The 19,682-nt window shown below is 42.2% G+C and overlaps 1 protein-coding gene across 1 annotated transcript in view; it reads left to right on the top strand.

Annotated features, from left to right (window-relative positions):
* Nucleotides 1–19,682, top strand: part of LOC126251146 (glutamate receptor ionotropic, kainate 2) — a 1,402,037-nt gene that overhangs the window by 1,367,063 nt on the left and 15,292 nt on the right. The window contains exon 14 of the mRNA XM_049951920.1: nt 9,040–9,265. Within this exon, the coding sequence (XP_049807877.1) occupies nt 9,040–9,265 (226 nt within the window). The remainder of the gene's footprint in view (nt 1–9,039; nt 9,266–19,682) is intronic.

Below are 19,682 nucleotides of genomic sequence, written 5' to 3'. Positions count from 1 at the left end.
ACACGCCACCCACGAGGCAGACACCGTTGTTTCTCAATCCAACGCTGTGAAATAATAAGCGAGAGAGGCGACATCCATCTGCCAGTCATAAGCGGCGAACTGTGATCAGCAGGAAAGTTCCACAGCGGGCTGCAAAGCTACTGAGTCCCTCCCTGTCAACCACTATGATCTTATGGAACATTAACACTTTCTGCGCCCATGTCGTGGACCGAGAACATCTAGGCTGTGCAGACCTTCTAGTCTGGACAACACCTGGAGGGCTGCAGTCAGCGCTGTGCGACTTCACTCAAGATGTCTGCTTCTCTTCACCATCACCATGGATGACAATGCCCAATCACCGCACCGCTAGCCTTACTGCTTGGCCACGATGAGTATCGCTCGCCTTTCAAGATCCAACTCCTGAGAGAAACAATACGAGCCACATGAGTCGAGTTCACGTTCCTGCAAGAAGTACAAACAAACAGACTCCCGCCCTTTTATGGTAATGCAACATATGACTAGTGGTTCTGCAGATACCTGTGTGGCAATTTTGGTATATGACAGTATCGAAACTACTGCCATCACACATTTCGCCTCTACTCTAGGATTAGTGGTCATGGCACTCGACACCCGATTCATTAATCGTTTATGCACCATCAGATATTACCAAACGTCATGACCAGGCCTGGTTCTACTCTGTCGACATTGCCCCTTTTCCTACCACGGTATGACCACATTTGGTCCCAAGGACCAAGCGTCGCGCTACAAGCCTTTTCTGGGACTGGGTATGTTGATTCACGATCTCCACTTATGCAACATGTAGGAAAAGGTACACGGGGACCATTCTGGTCACATACAACTTACCAGTCGTTCGACAAGCCGACTAGATAACATATATGTGTCGCAAGGTCTCACATGGGGAGTGGTGGCTGCCAAATGATGGCCTCTGTCCTGCAGTTATAGCGACTACATCTGCATGATGCATCCCCACCACCAATAAGTCTGGTGCTATAACAGGTTTTGGAAGAGGAATGTAACTACCGCCAGGATCTGGACTGCCTTCGACAAGTCGACGTAATGTGGCCCAGTTGTGAACAATGTCACTCCTGATACCCCACGACTTTGGAATGATGGCTTCTCTGCGCTAAAGCGGCAGTCCACAAAACACTTGTGCTGTATGGCAAGGACCCAGCCGTATGGCACTGGCAGATCCTGGATGTTTACTATGCAGCGCTCAGGGATCTCGATACTCTACCCCCATGCTGAGAGACAAAGAGAATGACGCCGAATCAAGGTTCACATACTATCACTGACAAAGTGCCAATCAGGAGGCGCCGTAGTCCATTTGCAACAACATGACCAAACGGCCACAAAGGTATGCACCACATTGTGGCAGACATGCACTGACATCAGTGATGGCTAATCACACGCCTTAGAACGCGAGACAGTCGATCCTGCACAACCCAAGCAACCATAGTGAAAGCGATGGAAGATCTTTTTCGTCATCTTTACCAGAAAAGAACTGTAGGTGATGAGGCCACCGTGGAAGTGTTACAGCAAGTGACACACGCTATTGGCACTGCAACAGTGATGCCATTAATGGAGAAAGTATCGCCTCAAGAGGTGGGGAACCCATTGGACATGGGTGTGGTCAATAAGTCTCTAGGATTCGATGGATTACCAATGGAGTCAGACCTTCCACGATTTCATGATACCCCATTGGGTTAGAATTTCGACGAACTCATGTCCAAGGACTGCACTGTACCCTCTGCCTTCGTCGAACGACTTCTTATACCGTTACACAAGCCAGGGGGAGGGCCATCGATCAACGACTATTGGGCATTTACAGTGTTTAACGCCTACTACAAGATCCTCCCCAGGCTTTTGACAGGCCACATTAAGACGACATTGCCGATGATCGTCGCCCCACAAAGATTTCACAGAGGGACGATGCCAACATACAAATGGCCACCAGCATCTGCAGGGACTTAAAGCCAATCGTCTCAGCGTGCCGCCTGATAGTGGCAATTATCTCCATCGATTTGGATCGAGTCTTCGGTAGAGTGCACCGTACGTTCCTCCTACAGTTGACTGACCATATGGAATTTTCCCTGAGCCTCATCGACACCCTACGGTGCTTTCTGGCCACAGCAAGCTCTCAGGTCCACATCAATTGATGGACAGTGGGCCCAATACCCATTTAGAGGCCTCTACGACAAGGTAGCTCCCTTTCTATCTACCTTTGTGCAATTGTGCTAGAGTCACTCCTTGGGGTCTCAACTGCAGGCTATCTGGCATCATCCCACAGGACAACATCCTCCACTACAGGGCATACACTGACAACCTGCTACTGTTGGTGCATTCTGCTGATGAAGTCTGCAGCTTATTAAACTGGATCGACAAATACAGACAGGCCATGGGTAGTCTTCCGAACATCAATAAGTCGCCAGCGTTGGACACTGGGGGCGATCTCGGGCTGGGTGCTGACACCTCCCTCCCACCAGATCTGAGATATTTGGGAGTCACGTTTACAAAGGATGCGTGTGGAATAGCACCAGCAACCTACGGATCGTCACACAATGGTGCAACAGAACCTGCTCCAGGACTTGAATCAGCTGCAGTATGTGGAATACCTTGAACCTCTATGTGGTATCAAAGCTCAGTCACATGGCACAGGTCCTTCCCCTGCTGACAGTGATAGCTCACAGACTTCAGGCCGCCTTCACTTATTACCTATTCACAGGACATACATTCAAAGTACATCACAATACACTCACACTCTCCCTGCATGATGGGGAGCTGGAGCTGGCTCACATCTGGGCATGGATAGCTGGCCTCTATGCAATAAATATGTGGAAATGATGGACCACTCAACATGCCTCCCTTACAGGTCAACTATTGGAGGTTCTGACACTGGTCTCTCGTATCCTCCCAATGTCAGCGGCATGCATTGTGACACAGTTCTCCCAAGTATTAACACTCATTCTTGAAAACAGTTATGTGATCTCAGATCTCCCCACAACACGACCGCAGATGGCAAAAGATTTTAACTCCACCCTCCCGAGGGCGGTTCCGCATAACATGGTAGATACCAAGTATCCAACTGTCCATTGAGCACAAGTGTGGAAAACGGTACACCGCCAATTTCTGCTCACCAATACCTGCGCGACATGGTATCAAGTTACTAACAAAAAATATGCGACGAGAGACCAACTCCATATTGGATTAACGGACTACCCCTTTTGTGTTGACTGCCGCCTCCTGGCACTTGTGTGTTGTCGTCTGGCATTTGGCAACTGACAACAGATCTTAGCTTGTTACCTCCACATCACACCTGACGTGATTGAACCTCAGACATCCTGTGTTTGGATGACTATTACTTTCCTCCCGCAAAATATTGTCATTACATGGTTCAAGGGAATAACCATCGACTAAGTCTTCGGCAAAACGGAGAAAGTGGAACTTGATTACTGGTGGTACGTGCAAAACGCTTGCAACATCCAAGAACGCTCACCAGGATACCTTCCGCTCTTTGCAAATTATTTATACAGCGTTTTCGTTAACCTCCCTTAAACCCCCCCCAGTTGGTGAGTGGCAGGCAGTTTGATGTTCCGCACAGAAAGACGTTGTAGACTGAAAGTCCTGAATTGTAAACAATGAGAACGAAAAGAAATTGGTTGATTGATGGAAAGTTGGTTTCATAGAGACATTGACAAAGCACAATGAGTTTGTTATAAAAAATTTTAGATGGCAATGTTGGAGATAGAAAACACCGATGGCAACGGACAAGACACATCCAACTGCACCATTTCTAGAAGAATGATTCTTTCAGCTGAAGTTTCACAAGTAATATTCAAATGTTGTTTCTGTTTATCCTTTGAATAACATTTTTGTAACGGCACGTTCTATAGGACTTTCATTCAAATTGTAAACAATTAAAAATCGGATAGAGCCCTAGACTCCGGCTATAAAGAGGAGTTGGGTTTTTTCCGCGTTCCAGTCCCTCCAGGACGGCCCCCAGTTCAGTTCAGTCTGTTACCAAATGCGTCCCGGAGGTTTTTCCTGAAGGGTGGAGGTTAAAAGCGACCGGGGATATGCACTCGTCATCGTCCCATTCCTAGTGCCTCGACGAACGAAAGGTTGCTCTGTACCCGCAGTCAGGCCAGAATCCCGTTCACGGTACATGCGCCAATAACTGCTATTTTCAAGACAAAAAATCTTCAAATGTGTGTGAATTCGTAAGGGACCAAACTGCTGAGGTAATCGGTCCCTAGACTTACATACAGCTTAAACTAACTTATGCTAAGAACAACTCACACACCCATGCCCGAGGGAGGACACGAACCTCCGGCGGGAGGTGTCGCGCAATCCGTGACATGGCGCCTCAAATCGCGCGGCCACTCCACGCGGCTTCAAGACAGTTGCAGGGTATGCACCTGTCGAAATGCCAATTGTTGTCGAAGATGTCACCTGGCTAAATTCCCTTGTTGTTGTGTATATTTTGTATATTGTATATATGTTATACGCTGGGAGAAACTAAAGCACCAGACGTCTACACACAGATCATGCAATTCTCGAAATTTTTGGGCTGATGATGATGTGCGCATAGCTGACACCAGATATGTTCCATCGGATTCAGATCAGGAGAATTTGATAGCCAACGTGAGTCCGCTATAATGCTTCTTAAACCAGTATAACATGATTATTGCCATATGACATTGTCAGTTATCGTGCTGGAAGACGCCATTGCAGTCAGGAGTCAAGCATGAACGGATGCAGGTGGTCTGCAACAATGCTGACATAGTCTATGGCTGTCATGGTTAATGCCCCCCCCCCCCCACAGTGTAACAGGCCGCTACTGGCCTGCATCCGTGGTGTGGTGCGTGTTTCGAGCAGTCATTCACCGGGATGACGAAGTACCCGAATTAGCCTAACAGGAAACGTGATTCATCCGAGCAGGTGACATGTTTTTATTGATCCACTGTCGAATCTTGATGATGATCTGCCACTGCAAACATAATTGACGATGTCGTTGGGTTATTAGGGAAACACGTTGGCCTCGTCTGCTGTGTAGCCCCGTGTTCCACAATGTGTACTGAACGATGTATTCCGAAACATTTGTACGCTGTCTTCAGACCTGCAGCAAATCGCCACATATCCTTCTTTACAGAGCGGAGAAGCCTCCATCCTCCACGTTCTGTGATGAAGCGTGCGCTCCCAACACCTTGTAGCCTGCTCGTGGTTTCGCCGTCCCTCAATCACTTTTCACATATGCTCACGACAACAGCGCGCTAACAGGCGAACAGCTTCGCCGTTTCAGAGATGCTAGTATCCACGCGCCGGGCCACAATAACCTGCTCTTTGTCAAGGTCACTTATGTCAGCGAATTTCTCCATTTGCGGCCCCTGTTGCTGCTGGAATCATTCCCTACGCCTCTGCTCCGCCTTACACTTTCCGTACCACGTCACTGGCCTATAGTGCCACCAGGCAACATTCACTTTTCATGTTGGGCAGTGGTCATTAGGTTTTGGGTCGTCAGTGCATATACGAGTATTGCTCGTCTTATACATGTAGTTTATCCATTCAGTTCGTTAGTCCTTGATGCATTCGCTGACAGGTTATGGTTCGAATGGCTCTAAGCACTATATCTTAGGTCATCAGTCCCCTAGAATTAGAACTACTTAAACCTGACTAACTTAAGAGCATTATACATATCCATGCCCTAGGCAGGATTCGAACCTGCTACCGTAGCAGCAGCGCGGTTCCGGACTGAAGCATCTAGAACCGCTCGGCCACAGCGGCCGACTGACAGGTTAAATTTGTAGCTCCACCCTTATTTGTGCATCTCTATGTGTTCCCTTCTAGCCTCTATAAGGTATGTGGCGGATTGAACACAGTGTTCCAGACCCGTTTCTTCCCCTTTCCCTCCCCCTCCCAGGTCTTTTCTTTCTCCATTCACAGATGGTACGCGGGAAGAAAGAGGATCTTTCCCCCTTTTCGACAGCTTCTGATTGTTTCGATACGGCCCGCAACGACTTTCTCTCGTGTGGCCACCTCTCCATCTCACGTCAGAGTATCACTTGCATCTCAGTTATTTGTTGAATACATTCCAGCCTTTGTCTTCCCCTTCAGATTCGATGCTGTGCAGGTCTCTGTAGTACCATGGGTGTTACTCCTTGATGTCTTAACGTATGTACTAGCATCAAAAGCGTATGGCGCCAGAATTTCTCTAATTTCAAAGTCATGGTCATTACGCGAGATGTATATTGAAGGAATCAGGGTGCTTTATGACAGGTATTAGAAAATGCGATCTCGGAATGCAGTGCGTAAAGTTCTCCCTGATACGCATCGTCTTTCTTCCAACATTTCGCATCATAGTCTGTTGAGCACATCTTTGACACTCACACATTAACTAAACAAACCTGTGATGAGTTGTGTAGCTCTTATTTTAATCTTTACTCTCTCTTCCTTTAGCCAAACTTTGTAGAAGACCCAGACTGACGAAAGACCTTCAAGAGGAGCTTCAAAGTTATCTTCCAGTAAACTATTACTTTTCCTGCCTCTTCTTGTAGAAACCTGCCGTCCCTCTTAAAAATCTCGTTCTAAATTTACGTACAAACTCCGGAGGCCTCCATAAGCGCATCGTAGGTGCTATCCTGTATTACTGTTAGTCATTCCCTTCCCGTTCCATTCGCTAATAGAGTGAGAGAAAACTGTATATTTCCTTCCGTACGAGCGCTGATTTTCTCCAATAAACAGAAGTCCCTACAACCAAACTTAGGTTTTCTTTCATTTCATATCTTTTTCCCGAGTTACACATATATATTTAATCGACGTGACCATGTCAAGCAGCACACCAAACAGAATTTCTCCACGTCATCCTTTACCCTCCTACAGTCAATAACGACCCTTTACTGCACACTACAGCGTCGTCAGCAAACAGTCGCAGATAGTTCATGTCCATAGAGAAAACGAGCGATCCTATCACACTTCCCTGGGGAGCTCCTGACGATACCCTTGTCTCCGATGAACACTCGCCGTCCAGGACAACATGCTGGGTTCTGTTACTTAGAAGATCTTCGATCTATTCACATATCTCAGAGCCAATTCCGTAAGATCGGACATTCGTTAACAGTCTACATAGTCGCACTGTATCAAACGCTGTCCGGAAATCTAGGAATATGGAATATACCTGTTACATTTTATCTAGGCTTCGCAAAATATCGTGAGAGAAAATCGTAAACTGAGTTTCGCACGTGAGATGTTTTTCTAAATCAGTGCTGATCTGTGGACAGAAGCTTTTCGCTCTCAAGACAGTTAATGTCGTCCCCAAAATCCTTTTACTAGGGTCTATATTTCTTTACCGTGCAGCAGAGTAGGAATGTTTATGGTTTATTCTTTTATTAAGTTTTCGTTGATATAATTCAATATTCCTGTTTTATCTCTTACATTAATTCTTCTCTAAAGATAGAGAAATTAAATGAATTGACATTTTGTTGGTTTACTGTCAGACTCTATCTTTTTAACGCCATGATTTTAATGTTGCTAATCGAGTTACTAAGATTACGCACTTAGCTATTAAGTGTAATTCTTGGGCCACTCTTTGTAAGAACTGCAAATCATCAGCAGCTATTACCTGACCATAAGCAAATAAACAGTCTTTATACAATTTTATAATGTAGATTACGTGCGTAATTACTCCATACTTGAATCTATTGCCGTAAAACATCATCTACATTGAAATTGAAAGCTACAGGGAATGTACTGCACCATTCTCGTATGCCTAGAACCGTTCCATTTTATTGAATATTCATTTCGAGCAATAGTTATTGTTAAGCTTTAATGAATTCTATTAGATGAATCGGTATATCATTAACTTCTCGCAGCTGGAGTTCATAGTCATATAACTTTGAATAAAAACATTTATTTATAAAACCCACTGTTGAAATTTCGGCCGTGTGGCCGTTATCAAGTGAAATACTGCAAAAATATACTTCAGCATATGTCAAAATCTTAGAAAAATCTGACAAATATATGTGTCGTCGTCACATTCATATGAACGGCATTTAACGCCTTTGTCATCTTTTACACAAATCACATTAAACCATAGTATAAAGGACGACGACATATGTACATGTCAAATATTTTTTAAGGTTTTGACATGTGCTGAAACACAACTTTGTCGTATTCCACTTGATAATGGTCATATATTCGAAACTGCAAAACGGGGTTTTACAAATAAATAATTTTACCGTTAGAGGCGACAATGATGCCATTTTAAAAAGGTATATCATTAAAATATGTTTAAAAAGAAAAGTGTTGATCACAGACACTTGAATTCCATCTGACACGCATCAGCTGAACACTGCTTCCCTTTATAATAAAGCTGAGGGAAGAACAGATACAAACAATATTTGCTTGGAGCGATACTAGTACAATTACTGTGTAATGTTAGTATTGAAAACAGATACACCATTCTTCAGTGCATCATTTTTAGTTTTCAGTTTTCCACTGCAAATAATCCGTTTCAGTAATAGACTATACAAGAGTTAACATTGAAATGTACGATAATTCAAGTATTGTTAGATGTATGCGCTGGAAATAATTAAAGTACTCCTTGCATTCACAGTCCTACAGACGTAATTTTGCTATTTGTCTTTGTTACTGGACAAACATTAGGTTCATAGACACTGCATTTCATACACAAATTTCATCTCCGCTTATATTTATACAGCTCTTTCATAATTCTGCGCGTCTGCAAATACGCAGATCGGGCGAAAATCCATTTGTTTGCTCTGCAGATCAAACTGTCAGAGCATATGTAAATAGTCGCTACGCAAGTGTCATCAGTGTCATCACACAGATTTTCAAATCAAAGCAACAGATATCACAGCTTTAAAAGCTTTTTCAGTAAATAATTTTACCCGATGGAAAGCTATTAATTTTTAAAATTACAGCTTCAATTACTGTGACACTTCTCTCAATACTCACAGCAATGTTTGACTTCCGAAGCAATCATTCAAGGCAAAACATTGATGTCATATTATTGTTTTTTTCTAGGACTCTAAAATCGGTATTTATCAGAAGATGTGGCGGTTCATGGAAAGCAAGCGGCCGTCAGTACTGGTGTCCACGTATGAAGAGGGAGTGAAACGGGTACTGGAAGGCAACTACGCTTTCCTCATGGAGTCCACCATGTTGGATTACGCCGTTCAACGTGACTGCAATCTCACGCAGATCGGAGGCCTCCTTGACTCGAAAGGTTACGGAATTGCCACACCTAAAGGTTTGTTGCAGCTACGCAAATATTAGCAATAAATATGAAATTAGATATTTATATAACGTACGTTTTCTGTTCAGTCACTTTTATACCTGACAATAATTTGGCATGACACGAGAAGTTTCGCTAATTTGCTTGCTTTTTTGAGGATAAAACTGTCTAGATCGCTTAGTATATTACTTTACGTATTACGCAGCTTCCGCTATTGCCATCATCACATCAAAACTTAGATCTTGCAAAAAGTGATGAAATTAAAATATTTCTAGGACCGCGACCATAGAACCCGGAAGATTCAGCAGCAGCTAAGACAACCGGTCGGGAAAGACTTCTTTGTATAATTCGACAATCTTTTACTGTTGATCATCCCTACACATGAATCAGCCGATCAATTTTACAAAACACAGTCTTTGCAACATATTTTCATCAAAACTGCTTTACGAAATAAAAGAGATACAATGTATTAAATGAAAATTAAATTAATTTCAGAATTAAGTTACAAAAGTTCATTATAAAAATTTTATCATTCAACTGCAGAAGCTCTAAGTGTAACTTTACAAACTATGTCCTTATACCATGACAAGCTTCGTCATAATCGATCAACTCAATCGTAGAGGACAAACTGTTTCTTGTGCTTCGCCGTAAAATTTATCGGGTCAAAAACAAAGTTAAAGGCAAAGAGCACTGTTTTTGCAGATTCGTGTAATTAATAAGTACATCCAATTAGTGGTGGTCGCCTTCACAGTAATGCCCTTCTGAGTCCACACGTTTCTAACACCGTTGAACACATTTTCTCATGCCGTTTTGCAGGAACTCGGCCATTTTTGCTTTGCGCCAGTGAAAACTTCTGTTGTAAATTGCTCGTCCACTGCCACTGGCTCTAACCGCTTTAATGGAACTCGTCGCAGCACGAGGACATAATTCGTTACCGGAAAAAAGGTCAGGCAATAACACATTGGACGTAGTTTCTTAGTACTGGAAATGGGTTTAGTAAGCTGATATCTCACAGTACAAGATGTGTCACTTCACAAGGAAGGAAGATAAGGGTTTAAAGTCTCGTCGGTGACTACATTTTTGTCCTCAGTGAACGAAAAATATTATAAGGTCCTGTAAGCTATAATTTACATGACTATCATCTTTTGAATGACCAATGATTTACTTAGGTAGGTATTCACTTTATTCCCTATTCCATAGATGTAGAGATCATCTGCAAGATTTCCATTGAAATTATCTAGACCAGTGACCAAAATTAAACTAACAAACGGAAATTTTGCCAGACTGCGTTAATTTTGCCACAAAACAGTATAAACAGGTAACAGAAAAGTAGAAACGATGTAAAGAATACAGAACGTAAACAACTTCAACATGACGATAGACAAAAAAGTTCTGCGTTATTCCCAACATAACTGATTTACACACACATTCCGACAACTGGTTAATGTGATCACTTCTGGCAGCAATACAGGCCTGAGAACGACAGGGCATGCTGTGAATGATGTCATCAGTCTCACGTTGAGGTAATAACGCCCATTCTTTCTTCAGAGCTGCGCCCAAGTCTTGAAGAGTGGTTGGTGGACGCTGACGTGATGCAGCCTTTCTCCCTAATGCATCCTGGACACGCTCTATGGGATTCAAATCGGGAGAGCGAGCAGTCCACACCATGCGTGCAATATCTTTCGTTTCCAAAACACACCAACCATCTGTGCTCTGTGAGTTTGAGCATTCTCGTCCATCAAGAAGAAGTCTGTACCCACATCACCTCACAACACGTGCACGTGTGGTCCCAGGATCTCGTCACAATACCTGACAGCAGTTAAACCTTGCCAATTTACCTGTACCATTTCGTGAAGAGGTATTCGAGTGATCAACATAATCCCTGCCCCCACACCGAGCGAGGTGGCGCAGTGGTTAGCACACTGGACTCGCATTCGGGAGGACGACGGTTCAATCCCGTCTGCGGCCATCCTGATTTAGGTTTTCCGTGATTTCCCTAAATCGTTTCAGGCAAATGCCGGGATGGTTCCTTTGAAAGGGCACGGCCGATTTCCTTCCAATCCTTCCCTAACCCGAGCTTGCGCTCCGTCTCTAATGACCTCGTTGTCGACGGGACGTTAAACACTAACCACCACCACCACCACCACCACCACCCTGCCCCCACTGTTAGGTATTCTCCTCAGTACAGGTCTCTTTCCAAAATGTATGGTCCCGAAATCGTGTCCACCTTTCCCTACAGATGCGAATCCGTCAGGAATCACTTACCAGACCAAATCGGGACCCGTCTGTGAAAAGAACATTACCTCATTGTTCGGCCGTCCAGGTGGTATGTTGACGACTCCTCTCTAGACGTTCCCTTCTGTGAAGGCACGTCAGAGGTACACATACAGCAGGTCTCCTACAATAAAGGCCATTCTGATGAAGCCTTCTGTACATCGTTTGCCTCGATACAACACGTTCAATGGGTGCTGCGATGTCGGATGCCAGTTGCCGTGCAATGCTAAAGCGGTACCGTCGTGCCCTTACCGTAAAATAAAGGCACTCTCTTTCTGATGCCACACGTGGTCGGCCCTGCCCTGGTCTCGGAAGGTTACGAGTGTCGTGCATGACACACTTTGTACTCGAAGTCAAGCAGTCACGAAATTATTGCAACATTTTCATCTTTTTTGCAGCTCGGTGACTAGTTTGTTCTGCGACAGCAACATAATCCTAGCTCTTACGAAGTTGACTATTATAGCGTAAGAGGATGTTCTAGTGTATTGTAACCGTCATACCGTGTTAAATTTAACTACCACTTCAATAGTAGAATATAGTCTCTGCAATTGTCCTAAATTTCCCTTTTTCGAGTTTATTCCGTCAGTTTATTATCGGCCATAACTTCGGAAGAAACAATTTAAAGTTCCAAGTAGCTTCAGGAAATTAGTAAAGTTCATATCAGGTTTTTCATGTGTTGTAATAGAAAATCTTGTTCTTCGACATTATTAGTTACACTCTTAAAGGGAAATTATAATCCTTGTAGCGTAACAGAGCATTAAATTAAATACTTATAATTAGATCCTTCTGTCGACCAGCCGAGTCATCGTCAGATTTAACGGAAAACTTTACACAAAACCTTAGTCCGCTAGTACTTATATTCTCAATAATAGCAATCCTTGGAAGAGTTTAATCATCCAATAATCGAGTGTGATAATTATAGTTTAGTAAGTGGAAGGCATCACAAGGCAGTTGCGAAATAATCCTAAATGCATGCTGTGAAAATTTCTTAAAACAGGTAGTGCACAAGTCCACTCAAGTTGGGAATAAATACAACAGCAACAAACAGAACTTGCCTCTTTGAGGATATCCACGTTAAACTTGGTACCAGTGATAGTAAAGTGGTTGTAGCGACAGTGGTTACCAATGCACAATTGGTCACTGAAACCAGTTCAAAGATTTACAACGTCACCAAAACAGATAAAGAGGCAGTAGTGTCATCGCAAGAAACAATCTGAAATATCATCTATGGACTGGAACGTGTACACTAACTGTCGTTCGAGTTTAGAAGAATAGTTAATCAAACACTGGAAAGGTTTGTAGTAATAGAACAGTTTGCGATGAGCGACACTGTCCATGGTGCATGGTCTCAGTGCAGAAATTACGAAAGAAACAGTGGTTAACGCAAGATAGATGTAAAACAAAGCGTAGAGTGTGGATACACAGATATAATGTAAAACCTTCTCACAAAACCTAAAGAAATTCTGGTCATGTGTAAAGGTGTGCAGTGGCACCGAAGACACTTATTGATGGCACAAAAACTGAAACCGAAAGTAGCACAGTAAAAGCAGAAACATCTGTCATATGATTTTTTTTTCACATGACATCTTGAAAGCCATAAATCAAGGCATTCAGTTAGACGTGGTATTTCTTTACTTCCGGAAATCATTTGAGACAGTACCATACCAAAGCAAATTAACAAATCATATTAACGATGATATGGGACACTAAACAAGATTTGTCACTGTGAGGAGCATTTCTTGCTATAAAGCAAACAGCATGTTGTCTTGGATGAAAAGTCATTGAGAAACGAGTAAGTCACTTCAGTCCTGCCACAGGGAAGTGTGTTGGGGTCCTTGCGTTAACGATGTAAGTTAATGACCTGGTAGAAAATATTAACAGTAGCTTCAGACGTTTTGCAGATCATACAATTGTCTGCAATGAAGTGCACTCTGAAAAAAATCGTACCAATAATTAGTCGTCCATGTAAAATTTCAAAGTGGTTCAAAAGCTGGCAATTGTAAATTTACATCTGCATCTACATCCATACTCTTCAAACCACCGCGAAGTGCCTGGCAGGGGTATGTCCCAATGTACTAAAGTGCGCGTCATATATCTTGACGGCCGAGTTTAGGTTCGTTCTGCGCATCTGACGTCACAAAACACAGTCAGCCAATGAACAGAGAACGACGTTGTCAGATCTCGACTGCAGTGCAGAGCACGGACGAGCGAGTGTCTTCAGTTTTAGAAACGTTCAGTCATAAAGAAAGTAATAGAACAAAAGCAATGTCTTGATAGCAGACTTTCTTTTATAGAAAGTTTGGAAAAAGCATTCTTTATACCAATTGCTTCATATTCTATTAATTAATTAAACCAAACAAGCAATAAGACTCCTAATTCAGGCGATAGCAAGGAAAGGTGTTTGTTTCAATCTCACGAACTGCTTTTTCGCAATAAAGAACAGCGGTAATTGTTTATTTCCTGTTGTACTACGACGAAGCGTGAGTAATTCATAGTCATACCAACAGTGTTTATAAGTAGTTACATGAGGTGTTAGAGTCCTTATGGAGTTACACTGTACAATGAGTTGAGGTAGCGGGATGGTGAAGGTGTTGGGCTGCCAAGTGAAGGGTTATGAGTTCAAACCTTGTGAGGTGCTTCATATTTTTCTTTATTTAAAATCAATATTGGAGTGCCATACTTCACGAATTTTATTCGTTTGAATGAAATTTCTAGTGCTTTGCCTCTTCATTAACTTTTACGCTGCTGCAGACACGCTCCCCGCATTCCGCGCTGTGCGCGATATTGTCATCACTGCACTTCTCGCCTGTGCAGACACATGGTGTTCCCACTGCTGTGACACACTTATCATTCGATTTCACAAAAACTATTTGGCCAAAAAATTTTATTTTTACACGTCTTCTTGACTGATACCTTCCCCCCATAAATGACTTAATTTTGTTTTGATGTGCAGCATTAAATGTAGTAAACAATTGCACGAAATTTTGAAGAGTTTGCAGAGGTAAAAGTCCATAGCGTATACTTTCCGTATGGTCGATTTTAGTTGCCACAATGTTGAGAATGAAATGTGGACAAGATACCTAAATTTCATATAATATTTACTGTATAACAATATCTCATTTAATTTAAGTACCACATAGGTGTCGTATGTAATATTGAGAAATATTCCGTCTTTCTCGACTGTAATAAAAGTTTTATTTACACAGGGCGCGTTTGGCTTTATTTTAAAGCACATCCATCGGTGAAAGGTATGGCACATACACAATGGTATTCATGTTCTATTTCTCGTTTTTGTTCCACAGTCGCAGTTTTACCAATGGTATTGAAATATATCCCTCTTCTGCAACTGTAATAAGCGACTTATTTAGACCAGACGCGTTTCTCTCTTTTGAAGCATCATAAGAGGACTGTATTTTGTGTCCTCCATTGCCAAGTCACCTTTCGTAGTTTTGTGCTGCGGTAGCACAATATTCAACGTTTGTGTTGGCTCATCAGTGTTTTAGCAAATAAATGCTGTTTGTGTGTGCCACACACAAAATTATATTTGACATAGCTCTGAGTACTTCACTGACAGACGGTATGTTCAAGTCCTAATGTTTTTGTAAGTCCACAGTTTTGTTTAATGTATTTTGTCTACTTCCTTTTGATTGATTGAAGTGCTTTAAAATAAAGCCAAACGTGCCCAGTGTAAGTAAAACTTTTGTTACAGTCGCAAAAGGTGGAATATATCTCAATATTACATACGACACTTATGTGGTACTTAAATTAAATGTAATATATAGGTATCTTGTCCACATTTCATTCTCAACATTGTGGCAACTAAAATCGACCATCCGGAAAGTACACTCTATGGACTTTACCTCTGCAAACTCTTCAAAATTTCGTGCAATGGTTTACTATATTTAATGCTGCATAATAACTGCGTTGAACATCGAAGCAAAATTAAGTCATTTATGGGGGGAAGGTATCAGTCAAGAAGATAGGTAAAAATCTAATTTTTGAGCCAAATAGTTTTTGTGGAATCGAATGATAAAGAGTGTCAAAGCAGTCGGAACACAATGTGTCTGCACAGGCGAGCAGTGCAGTGACAAAATCGCCCACAGCGCGGAATGCAGGGAGCACGTCTTTGTAGCAGCGAAAGGGTTAATGCGGCCGTGGTGGCTTTACTTCATGAACTGCGCGCTCCCCCCTAAACGTAAGCTTGCGAACTATGCTATACTATGGCGCTGCTTCTCTTGGCGCGTGCGTCGTGTGCAACTGGCAACGCAGCAATCTCCCGCGTCTAGGCGGGCATGCGCGAGCCGCCAAGATAAAAGAATTGAACTATAGTTATTAAGGTTTTTTCCCGTTCCATTCACGCGTTGAGCGCCGGAAGAATTATTGTTTGAATCTTGTCGTCACAATCCCAATGTGAGCGATACGTAGGGGTTTCTAGTATATTCCGAGAGTCATCATTTAAAGCCGGTTCTTGAAACTTTGTTAATAGACGGAATAGTTACGCCCATCTTAAAGAGTCTGCCAGTTCAGTTTCCTCAGCAACTTCTCACGGGTCAAACAAACATCTGACCTTCGTGCTGCCCTTCTCTGTTTATATTCAGTATCCCTACTTTTCATAAATGTAAAATTGTGGACTTCACAAAATGAAAAACTGTAATAACATATGACCTCGATTCACTGAGTCACATTTGGAATCATTCAACTCATAGAAATATCTTAGTGTAAGAATATGTAGAGATAGGCAATGGAGTGATCAGAGGCAGTCATTGGTAAAGCAGGTGACGGAAGTCGGTTTATTGACAGAATACATGGAAAATACACCTTTTTATAAAAGGAGATACCTTACAACACCCAAGTGACCTATCCAAGAACATTGCTCAAGTGTGTGGGCCTCGTACCACGTAGGATTAACATGGAATAATGACCTTATACAGAAATAAACAGCAATCACTGACACTAACTCCAGCGCCATAAATAGTAGTGTTTTCCTTGCACTCCTGCCATAGCCTCTTCAACCTTCCGATGGCCAGTTCCGAAGATGTGCTTAGCTGGCAGCCGCCAGTTTGTTGAGGATGATGTCAGAAAATTTTATCTCTATCGCTTCTTTTATGATACTATCCTAGAAGCCATTTAATAACAGATGTCTCTTCGAACGCAATTTGGTACCCTTTTCCAGAGCATGTTCTGCTACCGCTGATTTCTCAAGGTGTCGTAGCCGAAAATACGCGTTATGTTTCACGCGGCGCTGTTCTGTATCACACAAAATCTGTCCGACATAAAATTGCTCACAGCCGGCACATTATTTTATACACACCCCTCTGTTCTGAGACCTACATCGTCTTTCACAGGCGGCGTGACTTGTGCAACTTTTGCTAGAGGTCTGAAGACCGAATCGATTTTAAGCCTCTTTAGGAGCCTGCTAATCTTGCCTGCTGCTGTATCACAGAACGGCAAAAACACAAACTTCTTCGTATTCTCCTCGCGAGCCTTCTGTTTTACATGTCTTCGAAGAGATGGATCGTAAATTATGTCAGTTATTAGCATTTTTCCTTGAATACCTTCCGTAAGTGGTTCAGTTCCTTCATGAGGGTTTCAGCTTCTGAAACAGCTTCCATTCGATGCACCAAGGCCCAACAGAACGTTTCTGCGATGGAAGGTGGTATCCGATAGCGTGCAGATACCGGTTCTTGTTGGTTAATTTCCGGTAAACATTGTAACTGAGAGACCCATTTGCCTTTCGGGACATGAAAAAAACGGCAAGGCACCATCCGTCTTATGTTTCCATCGTGAATTTGATGTCATGAATGTTGTTGATGTGGTCCATGTATTTATAACGTACCTATACGCTGTGATACGTGTACCTAATGCTCCGCAGTTAATGGAAGCAATGCACCAATTCCGAAGAACAATGCACCAATTCCGAAGAACAATGTTTAATGCAAGAATACAGGCAGTTATATCTTGATCGTACCGTACGGGGTGTTGTGAAGTACAACGATCGAAATATAAAAATGATAATAAATGAATGACTCACTGCAGATAGCAATAATTTTCAACGATTAAATGGCCGAGTAAATTCAGACTGCAGATAGCAAAGGTCGTCAGGTCAAAAACAGGCAAGAGCTAAATTTGGTTAATGACTAACGTGACTTTGAGATCACGTAATAACTGGCAGTGAATAATAATGCAGCAACTGAACAATATACACTCGCATGAGCCTAGATGATAAAGAAATGTGAAACATGAGCAAAATTATGTTAATTTGGAATTCACTAATATTATTTATAATTACGACCACCAGTAATAGGTAATGAACAGCAACACTTTATGGAAAATGTACTGCATTACGTAATTCACGGTCATGTCTGTTTGAAAATTTGCAAAAATATGGCAAAAACTAATTACTGTTTCTGAATAGTTACTTCTCAAATTAAAGTCGTAAATAGTTTAATTTATAGCAATAACCATTTGGCAATGTCGATATTACAGGGCTAACAGCACATGAAATTATTTGTAATATACAACATCAAATTTCTTTGTCTGCAATGGCGCAAACATCCTTTTGTCATCGGTATATCAACTGCTTTTAAATGGCTTCTGGTTTAACTAATTGTATGCAGTAGTAGTGCAACATTGTATGAAGAACTATAATTACTACTCCCTCTGATACCAATAATTACTTGAATGAAAGTTAAAGGGAAAAATTAATTGGATTTATCTTATTTTAATTATTTCTTTCACTTGTGGCTTTCTCGGAAGTTTTGGTGAAATGATGGGATCCTGCTGATGGCTAATAAATTGACTAATTGAGCTTCCGTCACTAAGTTTATGATTTGACTAAACAACACTACAACGCTAATAAAAATTAACTACTTCACTAACAAGCCTTATACACAACTACAAAATAACTGGCTTGACCTTACTTTCCGACGATTTGCTTGTGATGAGACGTAATACTTTTTATGATATCCGTTACTGGCAACAGGCTGTTCTCGGTTAGAGGGCAGTTTGGATAACTATGGGCCACACAATAATCTTCTTTAATTACCATAACTTCTTGCAAACGTATACTGTGTCCCTACACGTGCTTGCTCACTTATATATTTTGCCTTGCCACATGTTACAAAATCAACCCCACAACAATCTCAATTTGGCTTCAGCGCGCCAACACTTCACATTACTACTACTGCGCGCGATCGTGCCAACGATGTTGTTGTTACATTAAAAGATACTCTTTGGGCTCTGTACAGAATGAGTTTTCTTGACACTGCCAGCGTGTTTACTGCACAGCTTTGACATAATTATTTCTTACTTTTTTCCTCGTATCATATTACAGTTTCGTAAACGCTAATTACTGACGAAACTCATAAGCACATATAATTAAAAAAAACTGTTTGAAAATCATAGAATCGAGTGTCTAAAACATGTGAGGCGTTGTGTTGCAGTGTTAGAAATTCTTCCAGCTTTTCACGCGCATGAGGCCAGACAATGAACGTGTCGTCGGTGTGACGATAAAAGTAACTATGCTTTGCAGGAGCTGTGTTCAACGTGATGTCCTCAGAGTATCCCATAAACAGGTTGACTAATGGAGCCAATGGAATGGACTCGCCCGCCGGGATGCCGTCCGTCCAAATATTCTCCACCATTCAAAAAATACGATGATATCGAAGTGTGCTTAAATAAATCCACAACAGTGACGTCAAAGGACTGAGGAAGCGTGTCTATAGATACTTTGATGGGAACACGAGTGAATAACGAGACCACAATGTAGTTAACCATTATATCCCCTTCTCTGATACGCAGACGCGTAATCTGCTAATAAAATCTGTCGTGTTCTTGCTATGATGCACATGGTGACCAATGTGCGGAGTAAGGAGACTGGCAGAGATGGTTCGCGAATCTGTAAGTCGGCTACCTAATGGAGCTCATGATGCATCGTAATGGTATTGTCTTCAATGAACTTTTAGCAGGCCATAAGACGTGGGTGATCAAGATCCGTGAGAGAGGGGTTTTTTACTGATGTTCTCTTTCATTGTTTCCTGACTAAATCAAATAAGTTCTAACATAAAGTCCTTAATCCAAGGGGTTGTAGCGAAATGAAGCAAAATTAGAGACTCATGCTTAATAGCCATGTTGCCACACACGGGCTATTCATCCCATT

Source organism: Schistocerca nitens, chromosome 1 (genome assembly GCF_023898315.1).
Source record: "Schistocerca nitens isolate TAMUIC-IGC-003100 chromosome 1, iqSchNite1.1, whole genome shotgun sequence".
In the NCBI taxonomy this organism is placed as follows: domain Eukaryota; kingdom Metazoa; phylum Arthropoda; class Insecta; order Orthoptera; family Acrididae; genus Schistocerca; species Schistocerca nitens.
Note: the sequence above shows the minus strand (reverse complement) of the source record. Positions and strands in the feature narration are given on the sequence as shown.